The sequence below is a fragment of the Perkinsus marinus genome (genome assembly GCF_000006405.1).
Source record: "Perkinsus marinus ATCC 50983 genomic scaffold scf_1104296929318, whole genome shotgun sequence".
NCBI classification, from domain to species: Eukaryota; Perkinsozoa; order Perkinsida; family Perkinsidae; genus Perkinsus; species Perkinsus marinus.
Window position 1 is genome coordinate 575,394 of NW_003216498.1, and position 23,948 is coordinate 599,341.

The window sequence follows — 23,948 nt, forward strand, 5'->3', positions numbered from 1 at the left end:
TCATATTTACAATGAGTGCACTCCGTACGGCGACGTTTATAATCGTCCCTGTACTCATTGCCCTGCTGGCGATGTTTTTTTATATCCATCCCGATCCCTTCCCCTCAACGTGGCCAGTTCTGTTACGCCAGCTCTTCGTGACGTTTCCTCTTCTTAACTTCTGGCACTATCATGATTTCACTGAGGATGATATTCCCGATGATTTATCGGGTAAAGTGGTGCTTATTACAGGAGCCTCGAGTGGTATTGGTTATGAGTCTGCCAGGATACTTGCCTCTCGTGGTGCTAAAGTGGTTCTGGGTATTCGAGGTGATCGAGAGAGGTTGGATAGAATAACCTCCTCCCTGCTACAACTACCAGGTCTGGTCTTGGCCCCGGCACCCTTGGACCTATCCAATTACGACACTATCAGGACTTTTGTGCGTTCACTACCCAATGCTGGTATTGATCATTTCGATATCGTCATGTTGAATGCTGGTAGACTAATTCCGGAGTACAACACCGACTACCTGGGCATAGAGTCGGCGCTCGCCGTTCATCACATCGGACACGCCTACCTTTTCGAGTTGCTCACCCCGATGCTACTGAAGAGCTCTGGTGAGATTCGGGTTGTTATCACCTCCAGTGTGGCTCACATTTGGTCATTTCCTGAGGGGATACGCTATGATATTCTGCAAGCTGATTTTTCTTCGCCATTTGTTGCCTACGCCAACAGCAAGTTAGCGAATCTTCTATACACTAGGGAACTATCTATCCACCTTGAGGAGTCTTATCCCGGGAAGTTCGTGGTGAATGCCGCACATCCAGGTCTTGTTCTATCCGCATCTACGGCTGATGGACCTCCTAGATTCTTGATGTACAGCACTGTTATGGGCGCTCTCGCGATTTTGAAGCCAGCCGTTGGTCATGGTGTGCGAGGAGACGGGTAGGTGTTGACAGGAGATATCTGATCTCGATAAGGAGTTCGTTGTGATAGAGAAGCTCTGCGGAGTAACGGGAGCGTGAATTGGGATTGATAGTTTGCTTCTCTCGGTTGGACATGATCTCAGTCCTCAAGGAGCTTTCGCTAGGCAAGGATCTCCTTCCAGGCTTCCGTCCTCTGCAGTTGAGATATGTCATCAGATACTATCTCCCAGTAGGATACCGTGGTGATTGGCAGAAGGACTCGGCCTACTGGTGGACGTGTAACGATACTATGAGGAAGGAGTTTTGGAATTGGACAGAAGCTATATTGAAGAAGGTCCATGGTGATAGAGAGATGCCAAGGGGCTCACTCATGCTGGGACAATAAATTCGTACTCGGCACGGATGGCTCTTCTCGGCAGCGGAGGAGCTTCTGCTGAATGTATGGTCAGTCCCAGTGTCCTAGGATCTCTGGGAGCTTTGTGTATAGGGAGTGATTAGGAATCTCTCAGGCAGGGGGGCGCTGTGTTGGTATGCCACTGTGGTGCCCTCTTGGGTCACCTTTGATCGTCTCAGCGCTCAGCCGTGTTACTCCGATTACGATGCAGCTCTCAATGATACAAACACCATGAAGAGCTCTCGTACCATTCGACAGTGTAATACGACTAACGATCTCTCTAATACAGTAGTATTAGCCTAATGCCGCTTAACCTGCGAGTCTCGAGTGATATCGGATCGGTGTCTAGTGTGCGTCTCCTTGAGCAATTACGTCTTCTCGTATTGTTCCTAACCAAAGTGTGCTTGAGGTTCGCTAGGGCTGTTCACTCAATCACACTGGATGATTAGGTGATATTGTAGTTTTTTGAATTCCCTGATGGGTTGTCTACGCACGACGACCTTAGTCTTCGTACCTCTGCTCGCCGTCCTCCCGGCGATGTTGTCCTATTTAGGAGGGACCTTGTCTCCCCAGCGCTTATGGGTTGTTCTCCGTCAATTGTCCGTCACCGTGCCTATCTCAAACTTCAAACACAGCAGGGATTACACCGAGGATGATATTCCCGATGATTTATCGGGTAAAGTGGTGCTTATTACAGGAGCCTCGAGTGGTATTGGTTATGAGTCTGCCAGGATACTTGCCTCTCGTGGTGCTAAAGTGGTTCTGGGTATTCGAGGTGACCGAGAGAGGTTGGATAGAATAACCTCCTCTCTAATACTACTACCAGGTCAGGTCTTGGCCCCGGCACCCTTGGACCTATCCAATTACGACACTATCAGGACTTTTGTGCGTTCACTACCCAATGCTGGTATTGATCATCTCGATATCATCATGTTGAATGCTGGTAAACTAATTACTGTATATGCCACTGATGAAAATGGTATAGAATCGGGGCTCGCCGCTCATCATCTGGGCCACGCCTATCTTTTCGAATTGCTCACACCAATGCTATTGAAGAGCTCTGGTGAGATTAGAGTTGTCGTCACTTCTAGTGCCGCACATTTGTACACCTATCCTGAGGGGTTACGCTATAACGTCACTGCCGATGCCTTCGCACCATGGAGGGCATATGGCAATAATAAGCTGGCCAACATTATTTATACTAGAGAGTTAGCGACTCGTTTGGAAAAGAAGTACCCTGGTAAATTTGTTGTTAATGCCGTGCATCCTGGGGCTGTTGCAACCCACTTGGTCGGAGCTCGTCAAGACTTACCGCATTTTTTGGCGTATAACGCGACCGAGGGAGCAGTGTCTGTCCTCCGCCCAGCTGTGGGGAAAGATGTCACTAGCGATGGGTAAGCCCGGGAAGTAAGACTAGGTGAGCATTTGGGGCGTTCGAATCAGGTACTATCTCCCAGTAGGATACCGTGGAGATTGGCAGAAGGACTCGGCCTACTGGTGGACGTGTAACGATACTATGAGGAAGGAGTTTTGGAATTGGACGGAAGCCATATTGAAGAAGGTCCATGGTGATAGAGAAATGCCAAGGGGCTCACTAATACTTGGCCAATGATCATGAGAAACCTTTGGTGATTTTCGCCGGGATTATCCTGTTTTCAGATGTGGACTGTTGCGTGAGTTGGGCCAGTAGTTAGTATTTGTATACTACGGATCGAACTAGCTCTACGACAGGTTTTAATGTCATTATGGCACCCAGTGGTCGGCTTGGGTGCGGCAGAGTGGGGCTTCTCAGCGTCACTGCCAGCATCATTATACTATTGGGTTTGATCCCCGCGACTTTTGATATGATCGCAACTCGGGGTGTCCTTCCCATCCGGGTCCGGTCGGCTGTTAATAGCATTCCAGTCTTCAACTCTCATCCACCTTACACCGTGTCTGACCTTCCCGATAACCTCAACGGTTCTACTATACTTATAACAGGAGCATCGAGTGGTATTGGATACGAGGCCGCAAGCCTGATGGTAGATAGAGGCGCTAGAGTGGTACTCGGTACGCGAGGGGATCGGGCTAGATTGGACAGTTTGCAGGCCTCTCTAGGGCCCGGTGTTGTTGCGCCAACATCGCTTGATCTGAGTAGCTACCAGTCTATTCGTGAGTTCGTTGGTTCCCTGTCTGGAGCGGGTATCGATAGAATCGATCTTGTCCTGCTGAATGCGGGTAAGATGGTTTTGGGGTACGAGGAAGGGGAGGCCGGTATGGAGAAGATGTTGGCAGTGCATCACATCGGGCATGCGTATCTTTTTGAATTACTCATGCCGCTCATGCTCGCTAGTCAGCATGAGAGCGTACGAATAGTCATCGTGTCGAGCTCGGCGCATCTCTTTTCCTATGCGGAAGGTATCCGGTTCAATTCCACCCCAGACACTTTTGGGCTTTACTTCCAGGCCTACGCGAATAGTAAATTAGCGAACGCGTTGTATGTCCGTGCCCTTTCCCACCATGTAGAGGCTGCATACCCATCTAAATTCGTCGTCAATGCCGTCAATCCGGGCGTAGTGAGCACTCCCTTTGCTTGGTACCACAAGTACGTCCCATCGCTGTTCTCGGCTACACCACAGGCTGGAGCGGTGTCAGTACTGGCACCTTTGCTTGACTCGAGGACCCAAACTGACGGGTAGTAGTAGTAGTAGTAGTAGTAGTAGTAGTAGTAGTAGTAGTAGTAGTAGTGGTAGTAGTAGTAGGAGAAGAAGAAGAAGAAGAAGGGGGAGCTCTCTCAGGGAAAGAGATGCACTTCGTATGGCAGTGAGGTTGTTGTGGTGAATACGGTATCCTAGGAATACATTTTGCATACCTATATACATCATATACGCAATAGGTTAGGGTGAATGAAGAATATCCTTATGTGAATAACTAGATGTAAAGAGATCGATATAATAAATATTATGATATTGTTTACTTTACTACTCAACGTAATACTCACATTTGCGTGCTCTGAGGGATCGTTCCAGAGCGCAGTAGTGTGAGGTAGGTACTATGACCCTGGGGGTCTACGCTTGGACTGGTCTCGTGATACTGCTTATTGGTGGACATGTGATAGGGACCTACAGGAACGGCTCTGGGAGTGGACCTCTGTTGTACTGAGGGATGCTCATCGGGACGAACCATACAAACCTAAGGGATCACTCATTCTGGGTCCTGAGACCACGTCGGGCAGAGTATGATTTCACTCGATGATCTGATGTGTTGAATTCAATGGGAAGGCTTATGGCCGAGAGACAGGGCGGGGATATATGTTTGCTCTCCTCAGCTGTGCTCGGGGTTTCTTCGGGCTGAGCTTACTATCAGAGTTTAGATACGAACTCGGGTAGAAGTATACGAAAAACAGCGAGAATTTCCTAAAATTTCCTCCAAGTTTCATATTGTCATCAACACATGCAGTCAACTATGTGCATAGTTCCCAACACTGACTGAGGGAGGAAGCTCTTGAGGCTGTAAATACCGCACTGCGAAGGTTTTGAGTATTTTCCCTATGATTGGTGTCGTTCGTGGCTTTATGAATCGCCAGCTCCTCCGTGCCTTCTGCACAACGGCCGCTAAAACGACGGAGGCTGCGACCGCGGCTACTACTGTGTCGTCGCAGGCAGCCACTACTGCCAGAGCGGCTCGTGGGGGGCCGGGTTTTTTCGCACGGATGAGGAGCTTCACTGGCGGCTTCACTTTGGCGTCTGCACTGGGCTTCTACCTCATATTCGTACAGCTACAAGGGATGACAGATGAGGTAGTGGCACGGGGTTGCGGTAATTGGAGTGAAAACGGAAAAAGGACGTGGGTTCGAATCCCAGCCGCGTCATCTCGAGTATATCCTCCTTTTTTACAGTGCAATGCCTCATGTGTTATTTGATCAACGTGCCGGTAGTTCATCAGGGAGAGATAGTCGTATATGGTCGAGCTCACCATTGACAGTTAACTATGAATTCAATTTGTGTATGACAACAGAAATTGTTGAATCCTGGGGAGTGCTGCAGTGATCAACTTTGAATTTCTCCACTATTGCGAATGTTGGGGGGAGAAGGGACGCTCCTTTCCTTGGTCGAACAGTGTCCTCTCACAGGTGCGGGCGGCTGTGCATGACGTTGCTGTTAGACAAGCCCGTCTGGAGGAAAAGGTGCGTAGGATTGAATCAGCATCGTCCACTGCGGCTGCAAAGGAGTCGGCAGCGGCAACACACTGAAGGCTGAGGAAAGCCTTTTGCTAGAGGGGGTCAATTTTCTCACGGCATCGTTGTGGAGTTCACTTCTGGTCGCTGTGGGTTGAGCTCATGTTGTCAGTTTTATGAGCAGCAATTTTACTTATGTCAATAGTAGTGTAGTCTCCCCAGAAAGTGAGGAGGATCTCGAATGGTTTGCCGTCCCTGAGGGATGCCCCTGTAATACTGATCCTCGCAAGGGGTTGTTGGTATACTGCGGAACATGCGACAATTGTCGGCGGAGCGAAGCTTTTGATGTTGCCGTCAGAAAGGCCGGGGGTAAGGGTGAAGGACTTTTCGCTACGAAGCCTATCAGTGAGGGCAGGATAGTGGCGTTTTATGCTGGTGAATTGCTGTCAACAAGGGTGGCTACGCGCCGAGCTCGAGAGGCTAGTGAGATGAGGTTGCCAGACAACTACCTTTTGAGTGTGTGTGAGCACTTTGCAGGGCCTAGAGGGGAGGTATGGACGCATGTGGACGCGCGGTACTTTGGCTCCTTGGGGAGATTCGCCAACCATCGTTGTGGTGGTGGCAACACTGAGCCGTGTGTGAGCCGCCGGCCTGGGGGGCTCCCTTTGGTGCTGCTCATGTCGCTGCGGGATATTGCAGAGGGAGAAGAGATCAGCTTTGACTATGGTAGCAGTACTGCTACACCCGACGTGGAGGGTAGACGAAAATGCCTGTGTGGATCACCGAACTGTACGGGTGTGATGCCATACCACACCATCGATACTTCGTGCCTCCACTACTCTACGTAGTGTTGTGTTGAAAGTATTAATGGCGTTTCGGGCAGGTATGAAATTCTACCCAAAGGAAGAGTGGCTTGAGGACATCGATGCCGAGTTTATACAGCCGCCACCGCCGCCTCCTGTATTTGCTCTACCACGGAATGTCCTTTTAACTGGCGGAGCGTAGGTGGCAGGAGAACACCATGTGGGATAAGATGGTCCTACGCAGGTCTCATCCTGATACTATGTGGCAGTCCCCATTGCTCACGTTGGTGACGATACTCGCGCTGGGGTTGTGGCTACAGCTCCACTGTCCGGTGTGGCACGAGCATCACTCTACGGCCTTGCGTAAAGTAACCTTCAACCTACTCTTGCCTTGCTATGTATTGCAGTCTATGTGGGGTGCCTCTCCAATAGACACGACCCTCTTGCCTGTGGCGGCTTACTCCTTCGCCACCCACATTATTATGTCGGTGGTCATCGGCATCCTATTCCTGCGGGTGAGCGATCGCCAGGTCCGTGGATGGCTGTGTATGAGCGCACAAGGAGCCTTGCTGAGCTTCCTCTACCCTCGTCTCGCTGCTGACTCGCGATTCGGCGAGCGGTCGGTAGCCACTTGCCTGTTGTGGGACATCGGTGGGAACGTGTGGATTTGCCAAGGTCTCCTTTGGGCCACTGCAGCATACTTTGCTCCCCTGTGTGGAGACAGAGGAGTCCTGCCTGATTTGGACGACGATTCCTCACATGCAGTGCGTGAGATTCGCACTGAGAAGATCATGGCTTCTCTGCAGAGCTCAGAAGTAGCCCCTTTACGGGAGAAGGCGTCTCGAGTATCCTGGCGTCCCCTGGTCCTCAGCGTACTCATCCAGCCCATTTTACCCGCCTTTATTATAGGGTTACTGTGTAACCTCTACAGTGTAGCGTCACCACAGCCAGTGGCAACCTGTCTCCATACTCTAGGGATGTCATTCAAGCCTTGTTTGTATCTTCTCCTTGGGGTGTATTCGGCTAAGATACGGCCATCCGATGTACATGCTATGAGGATGGTCACTGCAGCTGTTTGTGTGCGGCTCATGTTGATGGGACTTGTAGCAAGCATGTTGTGGATGTGGTTGCCAATGAGTCCCTTGCCACGAGCCACACTTGTCCTCGCAGTGCTCTCTCCCGCTAGTACGATGATTATGTATCTTTGCGCCCAAGTGAGCAGCCTCTTCGCATCCCCTTGTTCGGATAGATTTATTTTCAGTTTGGTTACCCCGACCGTTTCGTGAGTATGTCAGCATTGCTGAGCATCGTGAGGTGAGTGATGCGTAGGTCTCCTATACGCGAATGTCGTTATTATCCTCAGTGTCTTCATCAGCTTCCTCATACAGCATCTCATCATGGAGCTCTATTGATTCGGTTCTCGGGCTCTACGCGTTTGTAACATGTAACATGATTTCATATGTGCTATGAAGTTTTGCGTTCCCTCGCGGTGATAAAAACTTTCACGTTCGAACCACAGTAGAACACAATACGACCGGTGAAACAGGAATCCATTGCCTCCAGTAAACGAGGTAATCCAGACACAGTCCAAATGGAGACGAAATATTCCTTCGAAAGAGCGAACACTCTGGGCAGCTTCGACTCGATCATGGCTAATTGGGGGGGGGTGGGATGTCCGAATGGTGTGTCGTACAAGATGGATAACCTGTACTGACTCAACACAAGACGAGTTAACTAGGCGAGAAATATCGCGCATCGTGCAATTAGTAGTAATAGGAGGGAGTGAGAATAGAGAATACAGGAACATCATATACAGATATAACTTGGCAACACGTTGAACAGTCTTGTGACCTACAAGAAGCTCAGAATAACAGTGATAGCGATTAACACGCTGAGTATGGACAAATGAGAACTGTCTTTCGCAGAAGACGGCTCGGCCGTTTGAACGGGGCATTCAGCGTCTGCCGCTGACGTGAAATTAGACAGGCTGAATGGCGACTCATCAGCAGTGATATCGAGTTGCACCAAAGGGACTTGGGAATCGGGGTATTTAGCATTGAATGTGTCGTATGCATTTAGAGTATCGCATAATTGAGCCGCTCCTGGTATGTAAAAGAAAGCATTGATACTATGCGGTAGGTTGTTGAGCCAAGGATCAGTATCGAGCACAACCTCGTTGTACATTGAGAAGGACTGCAGATGCATCATTCTCTTGAGGTTCTCTGGACCCCACCAGCACATGCCAAGATCGTTCACTCCTGCCTCGATATCCAATACACAAGAGTTATTGGTGCCTCTGGCGAGACAATCAGAATCATTTTCATGGCACCCGCACCCGCGGTTGGTGCGGTCATCGGAACCACCATCCTCAGAATAAACGCACATGGCCTCGTTTTGATATGGATCGTAGATGATACCACCGATGTCGACTGAGAACACAAGGATGTTACCGTCGTGGAAGTTCCTGCGACGGTTATTCGATATGTAGGCGCAGGAGCGATCAGCAGTAGTGTTGCAGCGGGGGTAGTTGTACAAGGCGCATTCTTCGTGGGTATAAGGCCTCCAAGGCTCCCCGAGAAGACCGGCGTGAGACTTGCTGAAATGATGCAGGAGGACCCCAGCCTTGTCCATATCGTCGGAAGGCTTGCCGAGATTGAAGCGCTCATTCAAGACGTTGACAACGTCAGAATGGGTCTGAGGAACAGCTCCAGAGACGACTGCTGCTAAAGCAATGTAATGGAGGAGCATGATGGAAATAAGAGAAGAAGGAATAACTGTGAGCACTTTGCTGATCGGCAACCAGGTTTTTATATTGTCGCAGCAAACACGTTACCAAGATTCCATCATGCCCATTAAAACTACATCTACGCACCCATCATCTCCCGAACCACATTGATGCACTCCTATGGGGGTGAATGAAATTTGTATGCGGTCCAAAAAAGCAAAGCCGTCATCAGCTTCTATGTCGATGTGGGCAGACTAACGCATCAGCGGTGAAAGGTTAGATCGAAGAGGATCCTATCATTGCTCCTATTACTAACTCAATGCTATTATCATGATTCATCAGCTTTGTACAGTATATAAAAATTGGTGGATTGAATGATACGCTCGATGATATTACAACAGGAGTCTGGTCATATAAAGGTGGCTCAGAAGCCGACATTGAAACTAGCACCACAGGAGCAAGCCGATTCAGCTAGCTTGTTTTCGCTGACCTGAGTAGTCGTGTGTGAAGGAACAGATGAACCGCATGAGCCGTGCATTACCACAAACTTAGAACCTATCATCTCCTCAACGAAGTCCACCTTGCAGTTATCGAGATAAGACTCAGACTGAATACACTACCATGGACAGGCAACAAAGACTACGACCGTTGCCCTAGCCTATTACCAGTGCATCTACCAGCATCACGACTGAGCCATCATCAGCCTCCACCTTGTTGTCTGTTGCAGTAGCTGAATCGGCAGGGACGAGGTCGAAGTAGTACCTACATAAGCAGGCCTAGGTCAACGCGAAGGTAGAGTGGTCCTACTGGAAGCCGCCGCATCCACCAGAGTCCACGGTGAGTCGCAGCGCTAGAGGTATGTTACGTTTCTTGCTGACATCGATGATATGCTGCAAAGGACAGTCCAAGAGGGTATGATGTGAAAGTGGTTACTTCAACGCCAGCAGGTTGTAGTGTGAGGTTCCCATTCTCTGAGACTGCAGCTTTAAATGAGGCCGCTCCTTCAGCGAACCATCGTTGAGATTGTGCTACTGCTGGAGGTACGCATCGCGAGGAGGCCCGAACGGCCAAAGGTCGGAAGAGAGTCCGTCCAAGTGTACTAGAGAGTGAGGGTAGCATGAGGTTGAGTAACACGTGAAGAGGAGGAGGAACCTGACAGTGCTGCTGCATTATAACAGTCAGAATGGCTATGCTTCGACGCTGAAGCGATTGACGCTGTACAATCACATACACGGTAATTGATATGTAAATATGCTGGAACCGTTACGAATCGGATATATGCATATGTAGGGCGTGGGTTCGATCCCGGCTTCTTAGATTTTTATTACAGTTTTTTGTTCAGTTCGCACGCGTTTGAGGTCATGGAAGCGTGACCGCACAGAAGATATGTTCAACTACAGCTCCTAACCTGTAGCTCGCAGGTAGACAGAACGATAAGTCATCGAAGCGTAAACTATCGCTGCTGCATAGCTCCCGAACCCTCATGGTAGGCGTGATGCTGCTACCCGTACAATAGAGTCTCACAATGAGCTCCTCATGCAGTAGGATGTGGGCATTGGATGGTCGTTAGTACTATCCTGAGCCGTATGGTCAACCTGTCCCGACAGAGCAGGAGTACCATGAGTAATGCGACAGTGCCTGTGTAGTTCCTCTTTTTCTGCTGCCGCTGCTTATAATGTCAACTGATGGGGACTGGGATGAGAACTCTGAGGCATCGAATACATATAGTGTGCCTACTGCCCTTCACAGCAGCTTGCATGCTGACACCAGTACCAAGGCAGAGAGTGCTAGTGCCTTCAGTGAGGTTGAAGGTAGTAGTAGCAGTACTACTACTACTACTACTACTACTACTACTACTACTAGTAGTAGTAGTAGTAGTAGTAGTAGTAGTAGTAGTAGTAGTAGTAGTAGTAGTAGTAGTAGTAGTAGTAGTAGTAGTAGTAGTAGTAGTAGTACGGACCTTTGGTACCAGGTGTGGGAGAGGATCCCAGAGTGGCAGAGCTGGACAATTGCAGAGATTGGACTATAGGCGAGCCACGACCCATGTGCGAGACTGCAATACGGAAGGTCTGCAGTGTGAGCTGCTGCCCTCAGTCTGGATACCCTTCCATGTTTACATGCAGGCGCGAGGTCAATACGAGACACCTCATCTCAATGACTGTCTCTATCTTCAAATGTGTGGTTTCACCTCTATCGGTGGGCTGCAGGCGTGAGTGGACATGCACAACCATTATCAGGGCCATTCTAAGAGCCACGCAGGTACTCAGGCATTCACTCGTTATTCCTCATGAGTAACCAACTTCATCGCATCGAAGGGCTAGATTGTCTCTGCCGTTTAAGGATGCTTTACCTCAACAGCAATGGACTCACTCATATCGAAGGCCTTCAGCACTGCAAAAACTTGGAGTATTTAAATATCGTGAGATCTGTGCAGGAGGCGAACCAAGAATGGTATAGATTTCAGAGCAACAACCGTATTCGTACTGTGATGAACCTCGAAGAGCTCACCAGTTTGAAGACTCTCATCGTCGCCAACAATCATATATGCAACATTGCATCTGACCTCAGCCCTGGAATTTCGCAAGTGATGATGATTATGATGGTACTTTGAGATTCAGCATGCATGGTGGGTCAGATACCATGGCTCCTGAGCCTTGATGTAAGCTACAATCTGTTGGAGGCATCACCCACAGAGGGAACGGAGAACGGAACGGAGTTGATCAGTTTTCTGCAGAGTTGTTGTCCGAAACTGAACGACTTCTATGCATACGGTGAGTCGGCCAATGTTCTCCTCTGACGAGCTCATCAAGGAATCCTTACGTTCGTCAAATGCGGCACTATAGACGTCGGGTCATCGCAGCTGTACCTTCCCTCACATACATCGATAAGAGTCCTGTCAGTAGAGAGGAGAGGGCGGGCGCTGAAGCCTTCGTGAAGGGTGGGACCAACGCAGAGATCAGTGCCAGAAAAGCGTATTGATAATATCCTCGTTAGAGTTGGACCATCGATTGTAGATACTTGGAGGAGAAAAGAAACGCCATGGCTCAGCTGGTCACGGGCTTACGGCAAATACAACGTCAAAGGCGAGAAGAGCTCAACTTGCCCGAACCGGATCCTTACTCGACTGTTGATGAGTGTAATGATGGAGACGATGCTCCCAGCGAGGCCCAGGAATGGCTGGGATCAAAGGGGGATGTAGTTTTCGAAGAAAAGCCTCGCGACCTGCACTTCGACCCGCCACCAAGGGTTGACGACGCAAACAACGGAAATGCCGAGAGCGAAGACTGTGCGGTTGTCTGTGGACGTGATTCGGTTGAAAGGGACGACACGAGGGATCGAGTCAATGCGGAGGGATTGGAGACAGTCAAGAAGGGACTAAAGGCGGAGATGAAGGAATACCTCCGAGCTCTACGTGAGCAGACACATATGGCATGACCATTACTTTAAGTGGTGTCTCATTGTATTCATACTTGCAGCTTGTGTTAGTTGGCAAAATTTCCCGTACTCCCAGGAACAACGCAACAATGGCTCAGTAACGGCAGATAGGAGCATAATATGGTGCAAATAAGTCAACTGGTTGTGGCTCAGCTTGGGACTACTTCCGTCACAAAGCCCGTTGAGAAGCTCTCATCTCGTCCAGTTCCGCCAGCCAGGGCGGTCTGTAACATGAATGCATGCTCATGGTCACTACTAGCAAACGCCTACCTCCATCCCACAGGTTCCAAATTGAACTTGTCGAAATCGCCATCCCTTAGTGTGTATTGGCCAGGCCCTGGTCCCTTGTGTCGGGTATTATCCTGTGGTGGTGGTGGCCATGCATCGCTCCGCTATCGATTCTGATAGTTTACCTGTGCTTTTTCCCGTCCTGTCAAAGTGATCATCCTCATAGTAGCTCCTGGTTGTAGCCGTGTGTTGTACCTCGAGGGAAGGCATCAGGGGGGAGGAGTGGTTGCCTCTGGTCATACTGATCGGGACCCGGCTTGTAGATCTCCTCATTGAATAGTCTAGTGTCGAGTTTGCGTGTTTGTATTGTTATTTTTGGACATGAGTATCCTGGCTCCTTTCTGACAAAGAGTATGTCATGGTTTGAGCAGGCTAAGGATTCTAGATAAGCAGTAAACCCCACCGTATGTCGTATGCCGCAGGGCCAGGACCAGATGTTGCGGAATTACGGTATCTGTTAGCAGTCTAATACTATTACCATGGAGTGTTGGTCATGTTACCTTTCTTGCGGGTCCGATACCCTAGACTTGAGTCTGAGGTTATTGTAGATGACTGAGCGTCTTGTGAAGTGCTTGGAAGGATTATAGGAATCCGGCGAAGCGATGTAATCTCCTCTGGCGAGATTACAAATCATACATCCCTCCAACAGCTTGGGTCATCTCACTGTGCCTTTCCGTAATCAGGCCGGTCTCCTATCCCAATTCCCGCAGCTCTGTCCTGTTCTAAACTGCCTCTCCAGAAGGGGTTAGAGCCGTAGTAGAGGTCCCCACTAGGAGTAAACCGGCCTGCGAGAAGACGGGGCATGTTGTATTCTGTCAATGGTGTTACAAAGTACCCGTCCGGGCGATGCTGGGGTCATTGAGGTAGTCCCTGCTGGCTCTTCCGAACCCCCAGCCAGCCCTCCACTTCACGAACCGTGTCTCGCTGAAGGATGAATTCAATTGTACCATATCAACGCGGTGACCATCGGAATAAACTGCGCAGTGGCGTTGAGGAAAGGCGAGTATTTGTAAGAATACAAGATTCTGTCAAGAGTTGAGTCTCGTCTCTTAGCCGCCGTTTCCAATGAGCAACCCTGTGAGCTTCGCCCAACTGCAGCGGATAGCTCGGGCTCTACCGTGCGTCCCATTCAAAGGGGTGGAGAAGTTCTATGACATCCAAGGTCTGTTGTCGAAGCCTGAGGAGTTCCAGGAAGCGATCTGTCTCTTGGAAGCTAAGTCAAGGTACTATGTGGGGATAGGTTGATTCAGCTGGTGATGGGACAGTGTGTTGGTAGATCCTTGATGCCTACTGCTGTAGTGGGCATTGACGCTCGAGGCTTCCTGCTAGCGGCTCCTATTGCATTGAGGTTGGGAGTTCCAATGGTGATGGCTAGGAAGGCAGGGAAATTGCCGGGATGCTCGCATCGGTCTACTTATGCTAAGGAGTAATACCGTTCCAACTTACCGAACGACAACGTCTTAGGTATGAGACTGGTGACACTATGGAGATACAGGATGGTGCTTTGATGCAAGGCGATAGGGTCATAATAATGGATGACCTCCTCGCTACTGGCGGTACCATGAAGGCTGCTGTTTCCCTTGTGGAAGGTAATGCTACGCTTGTTGGTAGTAGACTAAGAGGCGTCCTGTTCTATTCCAGAGGCTGGTGCCCAGGCTGTAGGGTGCATTTGTATAGTAGAGTTGGATGCCCTCAAGGGTCGTGAGTCCCTGTCTGCACCCGACAGAGACGTGTGGGCTATAGTTAATCAGGCTGTGTTAGATTCCATCGCCAACTAGCGCCAATTGTAGTATTCGCATTTCTTCCATTTCGGTTTCCTCTGGGACGTTTCCTTCGCACAAGCCTCATGATTTCGTGTTCATGGGAATGTGCGACTTATGGGGCCTCATCGGATCGGTCATGGAGGCAACTGATGGGCCTGCGGCCGCTGGATAATAGCTAGATGCCATCTTGGCCCTGATCTTAGACTAGTTCCGATGCATAATACGGCTTAGGTCCTAAGTGCGCGGTTATTGGGATACCAGCACCGCATGTCCCGTGAATGTTCCAGGGACGTTTCTTGCATGAGTATACTATGTTTTGTTGTCAATCGATAGGTGTGGAAGACGACCGCCTCAGTTGAGCAAAGAAACGCCAATAATTGACTTACACACAGCGCATGTTTAGCACTGGGACGCGGTTTCATGAGCCTCATCTCACCGAATTGGTCCCTGGCCCAGGAGCATACGGTAAGGAGGAACACATCCAACCGCTACCGGACATAGCAGTCTTGATCAGACTCTCCTAGTTGCTTTGAACCACCCTCGCCCCCTTTGGTGGGCTCTGATATTACTGATCGAGATTGGCCCTCGGAAAGTAGCTCCTTCTTTATTGACATTTATAGTGTGAAGTGCTCAGCTCCTCCTGGCCTGTGCGACCAACGTGAGAGGAGCAGGAGTAGAGGCTCTCTACTGTCCAGAAGCCTGAGGGAACGAGCACTATCCAAAATGGATCAGCTCATAGGAGGGCATCGTGGGTGGTAGCGGAGCGATGGGGTTCTATGGGCGGACTCAGGCGCTCATTCGAGTCTATGGAGCACGTCGACTGATGCCGACCGGGACTCCTCGATGGTGTACACCATGGATAGGACTGGCGATGTGTTAGTGCGGAGAGGAAGAGAGGATTTGCGGGTGAGATGTCAACTATGATATACTAGAGTTCCTCGCGTGAGGACCTATGGTGATGTTGTAACAATTAATCGAGGCTTCGACTGAGCTTAGGCTTGGTTGAATCTCGCTCCGCCAGGTTGCAATACTGGACATAGATTTACGGGTAGATATCTGATCACAAGGGTCGTTAGTTGGCGAGTGATAAGCGAGTCGTGTCACTGAGTCGTCATATGAATATCAAGGCTGAGAGCCACCAAGTTGGCTTGTATGATGATGCTCAGACGTCCCGCATCCGAGGTCCAGGGATATATTACGACTCTCTGAGGGAACGACAGCTCAACTCTAGCTGTGTGAAAAGTCACAACTTCAGAGGAATGTGTGAGGAGGCCACTGCCCTTTGGTAGGAAGTGGAGAATTTCGTCAGCGTAACCCCTGGCTTGCAGGCATCACAGCGCTTATTCGCACAAGTATCGAGCACCTCGTCCGACGGCACATGGCGTTCTATCCTTCTCTGGTGAGCTCTCCATCCTCTACGCTGGCGAACTCAGAACTCTCGTTGGTAGCTGGAAAAAGCGCTGTCCGCATGGACTCAGGCGTTTTCACAATGATGATGTCGTCGTTGGATACATTAGATGCGTCTGGTGGTGTCTGTTGGAATGTTGCTGTGCTAGGTGGGTGGTCGAATCCACCATTACGGCGAAGGTCCTGTCGAGGCTCGCAGAGCCGATTGGCTGACACTCAAGAGAGCTTATCCGATCCTGGTGGTTGGCTTGAGGAGAGGGAGGCCGCTCACCACGGCAGCACTTCTCGTTTGAGGGGTACCAAGGATTGCCGAGCCCGCCCTCCCCGGGTGCCTAGTGTAAACCAGCTTCATCCGATCCGGGTGGATAAGAGCAGCGGGGGTCGAGGGTAGGTTCGTCGTCGTATGACAATGATTCATATCAGCTCAGGCAGATACCGTCCGGAATGCTACTGTTCGGCTCAAGAATGGATGTGGCGGTCGTGCTACGGGATATTGTTGACGTATCGCTGCCAAGCTCAGGTAGCGTTCTGGTGTATCTACGTGCTCGAATTCAATGCCTATCGTGCTGTTAGGTCCTTTATGGCGTCCAAGGGCGCCAAGGCGACCCCTCCTTCCGAAGGAAGGGTACAACGTCGCGGGCAAAGACACTGCGTTCAGTGATGAACCTATTCCTACACAACTACGGCGAGCTTGGCAGCGGAAAATTCCGGTTCCTCATCCCTACCAAAACTTGCACTTTTGATATTCCCTTTTGGAAGATTGACTCCCCCCATGTTGAGTCACCGCTCGTCGCGTTGGGTTTGTTAATGCAGGGTTGGGAGGGCTACGCTTGATACCACTAGGAAAAGGCTCTAATATTCCAACCTGGATATTCGATATGGATTACTGACAGATAACTGTGTGCTGTTCTCCATGTCCAGTGATACCAAGGTCGCTACTGGGTACGATTTATCCTACGGTCAGGTTGCTAGTACCATCGAGAACCTGATACCTCCTAAAAGGCGAGGACGCTATCCAGCCTTCTTGGACTGGCCAGTCGGCAACTCTTAGATACCGCTCCCTCGGGTCGGAAGAATTACTTTCCTTTTCGGCGGCTGGGATATTGCCTGTATGCATTGACCCCGACGACAATGAAGTGAAAGTAACCCCCAAGCCTCTATTAGTTACAGCGTCGACGTATCCTCCTTGTTTTAGGTCCTTGTCCAGGCAGTGAAAGCCATAGAAGGGGATGTCCGCGTGTTGTACGATTTCGGAGGCCAGAAGCAGGGTCCACGAGAACTCCCTTCTGTCACTGCAAGTCGGCACTTCGGAGAACATACCTACGGGCTCTTCGGGGTAGCCACATACCACACAGACTTTTAATATGTCGTCTTCGGATTCCTTGGAAGACTTCAACTTCTAGAGCTCTGCATCGTCTCAGTTTCAACCGGATCATCAGTCGGGATTGGGAGCTGGAAGTGCATACGATAAGGCTCTGGTTGAAGCCCTGTAGCGCGAGTAACCCTTCGCGCTGTCGCATTGAGATGGCATACAGGTTTTCGCCGACTGAGACAGCCAGATCTCGCCAGGCGTTGTCGAGTGCGAGCGCTCAGTTGTGGGCCCGAGACCGGCTCATTCAATTATCTAGAACTGGAGGGGAGCATGGGGTACATGCTACTCATGATGATACTCCGGGATACATACACTTTGCAGACACTGCAGTGCACTCATTTGAGCACCCGAACCCATGAGGAGATTGTCAATGGCCCATATGTCTGTTATCTAATGCCTGTTCACTTTATTGCAGCCAACACTCTGAAGTAAGTCGTTGGCTCTCCGGCTTCCAGGACATCAAATGTCAGTGTTGAAATATATGTTCGCTTTCCTCAGTTGAGTCCACAAGTTTCCTCACTAATTATAGAAGATTACAGATGAATCCCGTCTAAGTTTACAGAAACCAATTACAATTCCCCATAATTTCCTCATAGTCTTCGCACTGTCACCAACATATGTGGTTGACCATGTGCATATTTTTCCACACTGTCAAATGTAGTTACGCAGCTGAATTGTGTGGTGACGCTGTCCGAGACTTTTCGTGGATCCGAATCACTGACATTCCTCTCCTACCGATGGCGTCACACCTATCGACGCGTAGTCTCCGTTCAGTAAGCGGGTATACAATGTAGCCTTTACAGTTGCACGATAACTATTCGTTCCATAAGGCGAATCAGTGATGCTCTTGGAATGACTTGCTCAATACTAGGCTTTGTCAGGCTTTGGAGGAGCTCACACCAGCAGCGCTTGAGAAGACCCTCCTGCGTCTCGAAGATATCCCCAAAACTAACTATCCATGTGGGCAAGGAGAAGGAACGTTAGTACTTGTGCAGTCTTTCCTCTACAATGCAGTAGCATAAAATGATGTAAACTCGTAGCATAATGAACCGCAATGTTATGAGATACTACCAAAGCTGTAAGGTCACAACCTGCGAGTTAGCACTCGCGGTTCGAATCCTAATAGGTTATCCCGTACTGAAATTATTCGCCGTGGGCGTCACGGGATTAGCCTGTCTCCGAATGTCAGGTCACTTTAACGTCTTGGGAGATGTTCCATGATGGGCTTGCGCTATTTACTATCACGCTGATGTGCATGTTCGGTTGTTGGAGTAACGCCCCTGGTGTTAGTCATTTGGTTGAGTTCTAATCAGTTTGTTAATCGAGTACCTGGGAATGCGAGGAGAGCGGGTGCATCAAGGATATGTGCATAATGTCTATGGCGAGTCATCCATGAGAACCTCAAGAGGCAAACGATATTCGGCAGACAGTACGGGACATAATAAAACATGCACTGCATGCCATGCAGCGCTCTGACCACATCTCACTTCTCCACACGATGCTGATCCTGCATGATGTAGTACATGAAACTATAGACGGAATGGGATGGGACTCCGGGATGACTCTGGGATGTCTCTGGGATGGATCAGGGCGAGCGAGAAATCACACCTTGAGAATCTGTAAAATATATGAATTTACCGTTTCGGTTGAGTAAGTGGCGCTCGCCCTTGAATGATTGCCGTGACACTCTACTACAGAGCGTCATCTCAATTCTGAAACTTAACGCCTGGGCAGCAGTGCAGACCCGAGGTTTGTCATCACTGGCTTCAGACCTCGAGATGGCTGAGTGAGCCGTTATAGCACTACCGTCATTGTCCCAAAGACCGATCCAATCGAATCGCTTCCAAGTAGACCTCGTTTGCTGAATGAGCAAGATTATGACGAGTTGTTGTTAAATATGAGTAGACGTATCATGTTATTCGAAAAATCATCAGAGTTTCTGCAGTGTGAACATGTTCCTAGCATTGTAGTATGCATAGAGGTGTATCTAGACATGGATATGGCAATCTTCGGTGTGATGTTAGATTAGTGTGCACTAACCCAAGTCTTCAATTCAACAATCAATGCTTCCAGCTGTACTTCCAATATCGATTGCCAGTGTTGGAATGAAGGTTCGCTTTCCCCAGCTGAGTTTAGAAGTTTTCTCACTGATTCGAAGTTTAAATATAAATTCGGGTAGAACTGTATAGGAGCTATTGGGACTTCACTCCATTTTCCTCAGCACTTCCACAGATGTGACCTACACATGTAGGTGACCATATGCATATTCTCCCATACCGACGTTGATTGCACAAGTCGGCCTCTCAAGATATCGGAGAATGCGACATACATAATCAACCTCGCTGACACTAGACGAGTGAGACAGGCGCGTTTAACAGTTTTGGAATTCTATGATGGATAGCTGAGTGACGCTGTAGCGATCAACTCAGTGCTGTAGTTGTTGTTTCCATATGTTCCGCAAGGGAGAACGATAATGCTAAGTCAATGTATATACATTTTTCCGATTATTCAGTCTTTTCCGCATTATTGCGATGCCTGTAAACTCTCCCGCTGCTGGCAGAAATCTAACTGCTGAAATCGCCGCTCCCGAATTCCAAAAGGTAGTAACCGTAACAACCCATACTATGTTTCGGTATACATGAACACGTTAGGTCATTCCGAATGGTGTCAACGGCAGCGAGCAGCAAATTCCCACCCGCGTAGACCCAGACTGCACGCCCCCCATTGTATGTCTGGAAGTGCTAGAGAATGAGGTATGGCAGTAGGCCTACTCTATTTACTTATCGATGATGGAGCGGATTTCCGGTTGCTCGGGTGGCAGCTCTTTGCTTTGCCGTTTAGCTCACACGCGTGTTGCACAATCGGACCGACCCGAGCCGTTTGGAGAAGGCTAAAAAAGTGTTAGAGAGATATAAGGGCAACGACTGGGTAATAATAGTACGTACCACACCTTCATCACTTCCTGCAGATCATCCATCAATCTTGTCCAAGTCAACACGGTTTCCACGTGTGCGGTTACTCTAGGGTCAAAGTCAGGCACAGGACGGACCTATTTCAGTTACTGGTAGATTTCTCCGAGGGATGGTATGAACTAGAGCGTAAATTCCGTTACTCAGGTGCTCACTTGGTCGCCTAGGTCGAGGAGCCCAATTCATAATCATCCGTGCGAGCGGTGCTTTCTGATGCCCTTGCAGGTAGTAGGGTGATTGGATGCTCGCTGCCGCGATGAGGATAATCTTATGTTACTCTAGGGCGAGTTGTACGAGGAGAGGTATAAGGTTGATGAGGAAGGACCAAAGGAGGCAAGGCAGGAGCTTATCGCGAGAACTTTAATACCAATAAGGTGTTGAGTGATGATACTCTACAGGGAGATATTTCTTGTACACTAGGACGGCAGCATGGATCGACAACAGTCTCGGATGGCATGCTATTGAGAACTCAGGCGACGGTTTGGGCGTATCCTTGCACTGCTATGTGAGGCTCTATTGATTAGCAATGGATGATTGACTTTTCTTCATACTTAGATTCCAGCGTATAACCAGTGTAAAATTATCGATACTATGTCTAAGGAGATACGCAGTGTGGCGTGTCTGCCCAAGGATGTCTGTATGCAACCTCTACATGAAGCGGTCATGGAGAGGACTCGGAAGTGAGCCTTGATGAGGAGGTGAATGCCTTGATGATGGTTTTTGGTATAGGTATATTGCTGCCCAAGAAGACTGCTGCTCCGACGACAATCCTCCAATACCAGTGGTCTCGGTAGGTTGACGGTTCACTGAAATGTTCTATGCTGAGTTTAGGCTCGAGGCAAGCAGGATATAGAGTCGGCTTTTGCATCGGTCTCATGTCCAATCGCGTTCGAGGAGGAGTGTCCACCTATGGATGATGATTGCCTCAAGCGAGCGGTTGATTTTACATGCGACCTCTCTGTATGCTATCACCACTCGAACGCCTGGGGTGGAGGTCGTTGTTGCTGTTGGTCAGGTCAACACCGGCCATTTGTTCTTCTTCAATCAGCTCTTCGCCCGACCTGATCCCTTAGCAGTTGCTGCTGAAGGCCTAACTGCCGCACTCAATGTTAATATGTAGTGACACTGTCTGGGAAGGGCATGTCTTGGTGCAAGCTAGTGGTGATCAGGTATACCTTTGAGATGGCGCCGGTGATGCTACTTATGGAACACAGGTTGTTACAGCATATGGCATCGTTCTTGGGATGGTATGAGCATAGTCCCGTCAACACGAGACGATCCTCTTCTTCTACATTGGAACCAGGTAGACTCCGCTTGACGCTCTCTGGAGGTGTGTACTCGTTAGGTCATGGTGCGACACTGACGCGTCTGGCCTCTGGTTTGAGTGATAGGGCGAATGGGCAGGTATAGCAGGAAGGCTGGTTGGTAGTACACTGATGATAAGTGCTTCAGTTCGATGGTATGCTCCTACCCGGTGCTTCTCACTGTAATATCACAGCCTTGCATGTGGCTAGGCAGCAGCTGTTTCCTGATACCATCAACGAAGGTCTTATGGGAGCAGGTGCGTGGTGTTATCATATGTTTGGTCACATTGCCTGGCTTAGGACATCCTAGGGGTAGATTGATGGTCTTCACATCGGCCAACTCCCATTGCTCTATGGAGAGAGGATGCATGATGCTCGGTAAGTCCCCTATTCCCAAGGTCGATCAGTTGGTCATTGGAAAGTGCGCACAGGGAAGATTCGTGGCTGAGCGGCGGCTAGAGGAGCATCTTACGCAGGATTGTTCCCCTCAGGCCTTGGTAGGAAGAGTCTGGTTTACGTTAAATGTGATCCTGAGACCTGCCAAATGATACCATCTGAACTCGAAAACTGCATCAATGATGAGGTAAAGGGGACGATGGATGAGCTTCGCTCCGCTGTGAATTTGGTGGTCAGATTGAGAAGGGCAACACACCTTTCTTTGTTAATGCGACAGCTGGTAGTACGGTAGCAGGAGCCTTCGATGACTGCAGTGCTCTGGCTGGGATTGCGAAGAAGTAGGCTAGCACGATGGAGGGCTTTGTGAAGGTTTTCATGTTAGGTATGGATGCTGGCTACATGTGGATGGTGCCTTGGGGGCATCATTTCTCTTAGCCAGGGGGGAAGAACCCTATGATAGTCTAACACGTAGGAGTTGCTCAATGGATGGTATGAGAAGGATGGTGGTGTCAGGTGGCATGGACCAGGCTGATTCGATTTCCTGGAATCTGCATAAGTTGTTAGGAGTGCCTCTACAGTGCAGTGCTCTACTGTGTAGGCATTCTGGTTGTTTGAAAGCTGCTCATGAGGAACAGCATGCATCAGAGGTGGTTCTCACAAGGAGGATGCGGGTTCGATTCCATGCTCAGGCATTTCCGTGTTTGAGCCCGTTAGACACGGTGTATTGCTCGTCCATGTCGGGACGTAAGGCTGATGCATTCAAGGCATGGATACTCTGGAAGAAGATGGGAGATTGTGGTATGGCCAACAGGGTCAGGCTGGTGTAGTATCAGACCAGGAGCAGGATGTTTATACCACTCCTTTTGTGAATCTTGAGGTATACACACACGCAAGAGTTCGCGGCTATGTTGACGAGCTTCCCTGTGAGGAAGCAGTTCGACGAGGCACAGCTGAAGTATGAGGAACCGATCATTGAGAAGGTGCTAACGCAGCCGTCCAGTAGGGTGGGTTGGGAGGCCCCTCTTCAGATGCCCAATGATGTTGAAGGTGCTAATGACAATGCCTTCCATTTGGCTTTCCAACCAACGTCGGCATGTAGGACCTCGGGTGATGTGAACGAGGGATGGTATGGATTTAGGTACATGTTTCTGGTGGGTACCCTATGACCTTAGAGATAGATTTATGAAGGAGGGCCCGAGTGCTCTGTCTAAGGAGCTATTCACTGTAGCATGCCGTATGAGGGCTGCCTTGCTCTCCGAGGGTAAGGTGGCATGCTTTTTGGTTTGCTGTACCACAGGCCGCATCAGCTAGTGCGATGGATGGTTTCAGGTTCACTGATGATATCCTTTTACTCCACTGAGGAGAAGCCTGCGTTCTGGCGTATACCCAATATCAACCCGGAGATCTCACATGAGCACATGTGGGCCATCCTTAAAATCGTCAATAGGTGGGTTCGCGATGAACTCCGTTGATGGTATGTGTTTATTATTAGAGTTGGGCATTTCTGTTTCCCCCCTGGTACTAAGAAGTGGGAAAGTGACCCGTGCCTCCCGGGAGACTGTTCGATGGTGAGATCTTTGCTGTGCTTCGCTCCGCTGTTAGAATTGCATATTTTCAGCCCTCCCGTCCTGCTACCCCGGCAAGCACTAGTTGGTTGGTGCCTCCGGAGTTTGACGAGTTGAAGAAAACGCGTTCGGCCGCACAGCTTTTGGGCGGCATCGAGGCGACTGGCGAGTTTATATGAATTTTTACATGAGCAACTATTCGACATTTTTTTGCGCGCATCGACCTCTATCGGTCCGGTCGGGACATCCGTTTAAGTGTATTGCCGTGGCCGTCACCTTGGAGTGGGAATTTTATCATGTCATATGAAGCATCATTAAGTCTATTGTTATGAGGTCATATATGCGAACTTGGTATATCGACATTGGTCTCGGTACCCTAACGACCATGTCTTGAGCTTTTGTCCATCTCATGTCGCGTCGAGTATAACGGCAAATTAGCGGCGGCTCTGGGTGAATGCTAGTTCT

General features: G+C 49.6%; 10 protein-coding genes across 10 annotated transcripts; 8 read left to right on the plus strand and 2 right to left on the minus strand.

The window, feature by feature from the left end:
- Positions 1-6: 6 nt before the first annotated feature.
- On the plus strand, positions 7-1,338 carry Pmar_PMAR012513 (restnol dehydrogenase, putative). Its single transcript, XM_002787690.1, has 2 exons — positions 7-925; positions 1,123-1,338. The coding sequence occupies exons 1-2, from the start codon at positions 12-14 to the stop codon at positions 1,289-1,291; spliced, it is 1,083 nt and encodes a 360-aa protein (XP_002787736.1). The 5' UTR covers positions 7-11; the 3' UTR covers positions 1,292-1,338.
- A 439-nt stretch (positions 1,339-1,777) lies between these two features.
- On the plus strand, positions 1,778-2,994 carry Pmar_PMAR012514 (restnol dehydrogenase, putative; the record flags this gene model as incomplete). The annotated part of the gene is made up of 3 exons (XM_002787691.1): positions 1,778-2,694; positions 2,744-2,868; positions 2,960-2,994. The coding sequence occupies 3 exons, from the start codon at positions 1,778-1,780 to the stop codon at positions 2,992-2,994; spliced, it is 1,077 nt and encodes a 358-aa protein (XP_002787737.1).
- A 51-nt stretch (positions 2,995-3,045) lies between these two features.
- Positions 3,046-4,185, plus strand: Pmar_PMAR012515 (short-chain dehydrogenase, putative; the record flags this gene model as incomplete). The annotated part of the gene is made up of 2 exons (XM_002787692.1): positions 3,046-3,974; positions 4,176-4,185. 2 exons carry the CDS (start codon positions 3,046-3,048, stop codon positions 4,183-4,185), a joined length of 939 nt encoding a protein of 312 aa, XP_002787738.1.
- Positions 4,186-4,829: 644 nt separating this feature from the next.
- On the plus strand, positions 4,830-5,078 carry Pmar_PMAR012516 (hypothetical protein; the record flags this gene model as incomplete). Its single annotated transcript, XM_002787693.1, has 1 exon — positions 4,830-5,078. A coding segment is annotated over one exon (249 nt), but the record flags the coding sequence as incomplete, so codon positions are not given.
- A 554-nt stretch (positions 5,079-5,632) lies between these two features.
- On the plus strand, positions 5,633-7,671 carry Pmar_PMAR012517 (set domain protein, putative; the record flags this gene model as incomplete). Its single annotated transcript, XM_002787694.1, has 5 exons — positions 5,633-6,212; positions 6,340-6,457; positions 6,504-7,074; positions 7,521-7,573; positions 7,623-7,671. The coding sequence occupies 5 exons, from the start codon at positions 5,633-5,635 to the stop codon at positions 7,669-7,671; spliced, it is 1,371 nt and encodes a 456-aa protein (XP_002787740.1).
- A 324-nt stretch (positions 7,672-7,995) lies between these two features.
- Pmar_PMAR012518 (hypothetical protein) lies at positions 7,996-9,041 on the minus strand. The gene has a single exon (XM_002787695.1). It carries the CDS (start codon positions 9,005-9,007, stop codon positions 8,111-8,113), a length of 897 nt encoding a protein of 298 aa, XP_002787741.1. The 5' UTR covers positions 9,008-9,041; the 3' UTR covers positions 7,996-8,110.
- Positions 9,042-9,408: 367 nt separating this feature from the next.
- Pmar_PMAR012519 (Protein hesB, putative) lies at positions 9,409-10,032 on the minus strand (the record flags this gene model as incomplete). The annotated part of the gene is made up of 6 exons (XM_002787696.1): positions 9,409-9,474; positions 9,526-9,591; positions 9,650-9,746; positions 9,792-9,874; positions 9,918-9,955; positions 10,017-10,032. The coding sequence occupies 6 exons, from the start codon at positions 10,030-10,032 to the stop codon at positions 9,409-9,411; spliced, it is 366 nt and encodes a 121-aa protein (XP_002787742.1).
- A 627-nt stretch (positions 10,033-10,659) lies between these two features.
- Positions 10,660-12,419, plus strand: Pmar_PMAR012520 (leucine-rich-repeat protein 4.3, putative; the record flags this gene model as incomplete). Its single annotated transcript, XM_002787697.1, has 8 exons — positions 10,660-10,795; positions 10,957-11,060; positions 11,108-11,193; positions 11,244-11,403; positions 11,449-11,568; positions 11,620-11,755; positions 11,845-11,956; positions 11,999-12,419. The coding sequence occupies 8 exons, from the start codon at positions 10,660-10,662 to the stop codon at positions 12,417-12,419; spliced, it is 1,275 nt and encodes a 424-aa protein (XP_002787743.1).
- A 1,353-nt stretch (positions 12,420-13,772) lies between these two features.
- Pmar_PMAR012521 (Adenine phosphoribosyltransferase, putative) lies at positions 13,773-14,485 on the plus strand (the record flags this gene model as incomplete). Its single annotated transcript, XM_002787698.1, has 4 exons — positions 13,773-13,930; positions 13,984-14,133; positions 14,172-14,296; positions 14,349-14,485. The coding sequence occupies 4 exons, from the start codon at positions 13,773-13,775 to the stop codon at positions 14,483-14,485; spliced, it is 570 nt and encodes a 189-aa protein (XP_002787744.1).
- Positions 14,486-19,759: 5,274 nt separating this feature from the next.
- Pmar_PMAR012522 (Aromatic-L-amino-acid decarboxylase, putative) lies at positions 19,760-23,867 on the plus strand. The gene is made up of 24 exons (XM_002787699.1): positions 19,760-19,849; positions 19,901-20,002; positions 20,091-20,177; positions 20,218-20,313; positions 20,366-20,443; positions 20,501-20,592; positions 20,639-20,723; positions 20,774-20,898; positions 20,948-21,008; positions 21,050-21,178; positions 21,234-21,334; positions 21,388-21,476; positions 21,663-21,779; positions 21,823-21,900; positions 22,014-22,105; positions 22,156-22,256; positions 22,301-22,377; positions 22,432-22,741; positions 22,796-22,898; positions 22,947-23,013; positions 23,057-23,179; positions 23,248-23,365; positions 23,411-23,486; positions 23,537-23,867. Exons 1-24 carry the CDS (start codon positions 19,781-19,783, stop codon positions 23,660-23,662), a joined length of 2,502 nt encoding a protein of 833 aa, XP_002787745.1. The 5' UTR covers positions 19,760-19,780; the 3' UTR covers positions 23,663-23,867.
- The last annotated feature ends 81 nt before the right edge of the window (positions 23,868-23,948 follow it).

Coding starts and splice junctions, on each gene's coding strand:
- Pmar_PMAR012522 (XM_002787699.1), top strand. CDS start 19,781: ATGCCTGTAAACTCTCCCGCTGCTGGCAGAAATCTAACTGCTGAAATC. Junction 22,257..22,300: donor CTGGCTGGGATTGCGAAGAA/GTAGGCTAGCAC, acceptor TTTTCATGTTAG/GTATGGATGCTGGCTACATG. Junction 23,366..23,410: donor ATCCTTAAAATCGTCAATAG/GTGGGTTCGCGA, acceptor GTTTATTATTAG/AGTTGGGCATTTCTGTTTCC.
- Pmar_PMAR012518 (XM_002787695.1), bottom strand. CDS start 9,007: ATGCTCCTCCATTACATTGCTTTAGCAGCAGTCGTCTCTGGAGCTGTT.
- Pmar_PMAR012513 (XM_002787690.1), top strand. CDS start 12: ATGAGTGCACTCCGTACGGCGACGTTTATAATCGTCCCTGTACTCATT. Junction 926..1,122: donor CATGGTGTGCGAGGAGACGG/GTAGGTGTTGAC, acceptor ATATGTCATCAG/ATACTATCTCCCAGTAGGAT.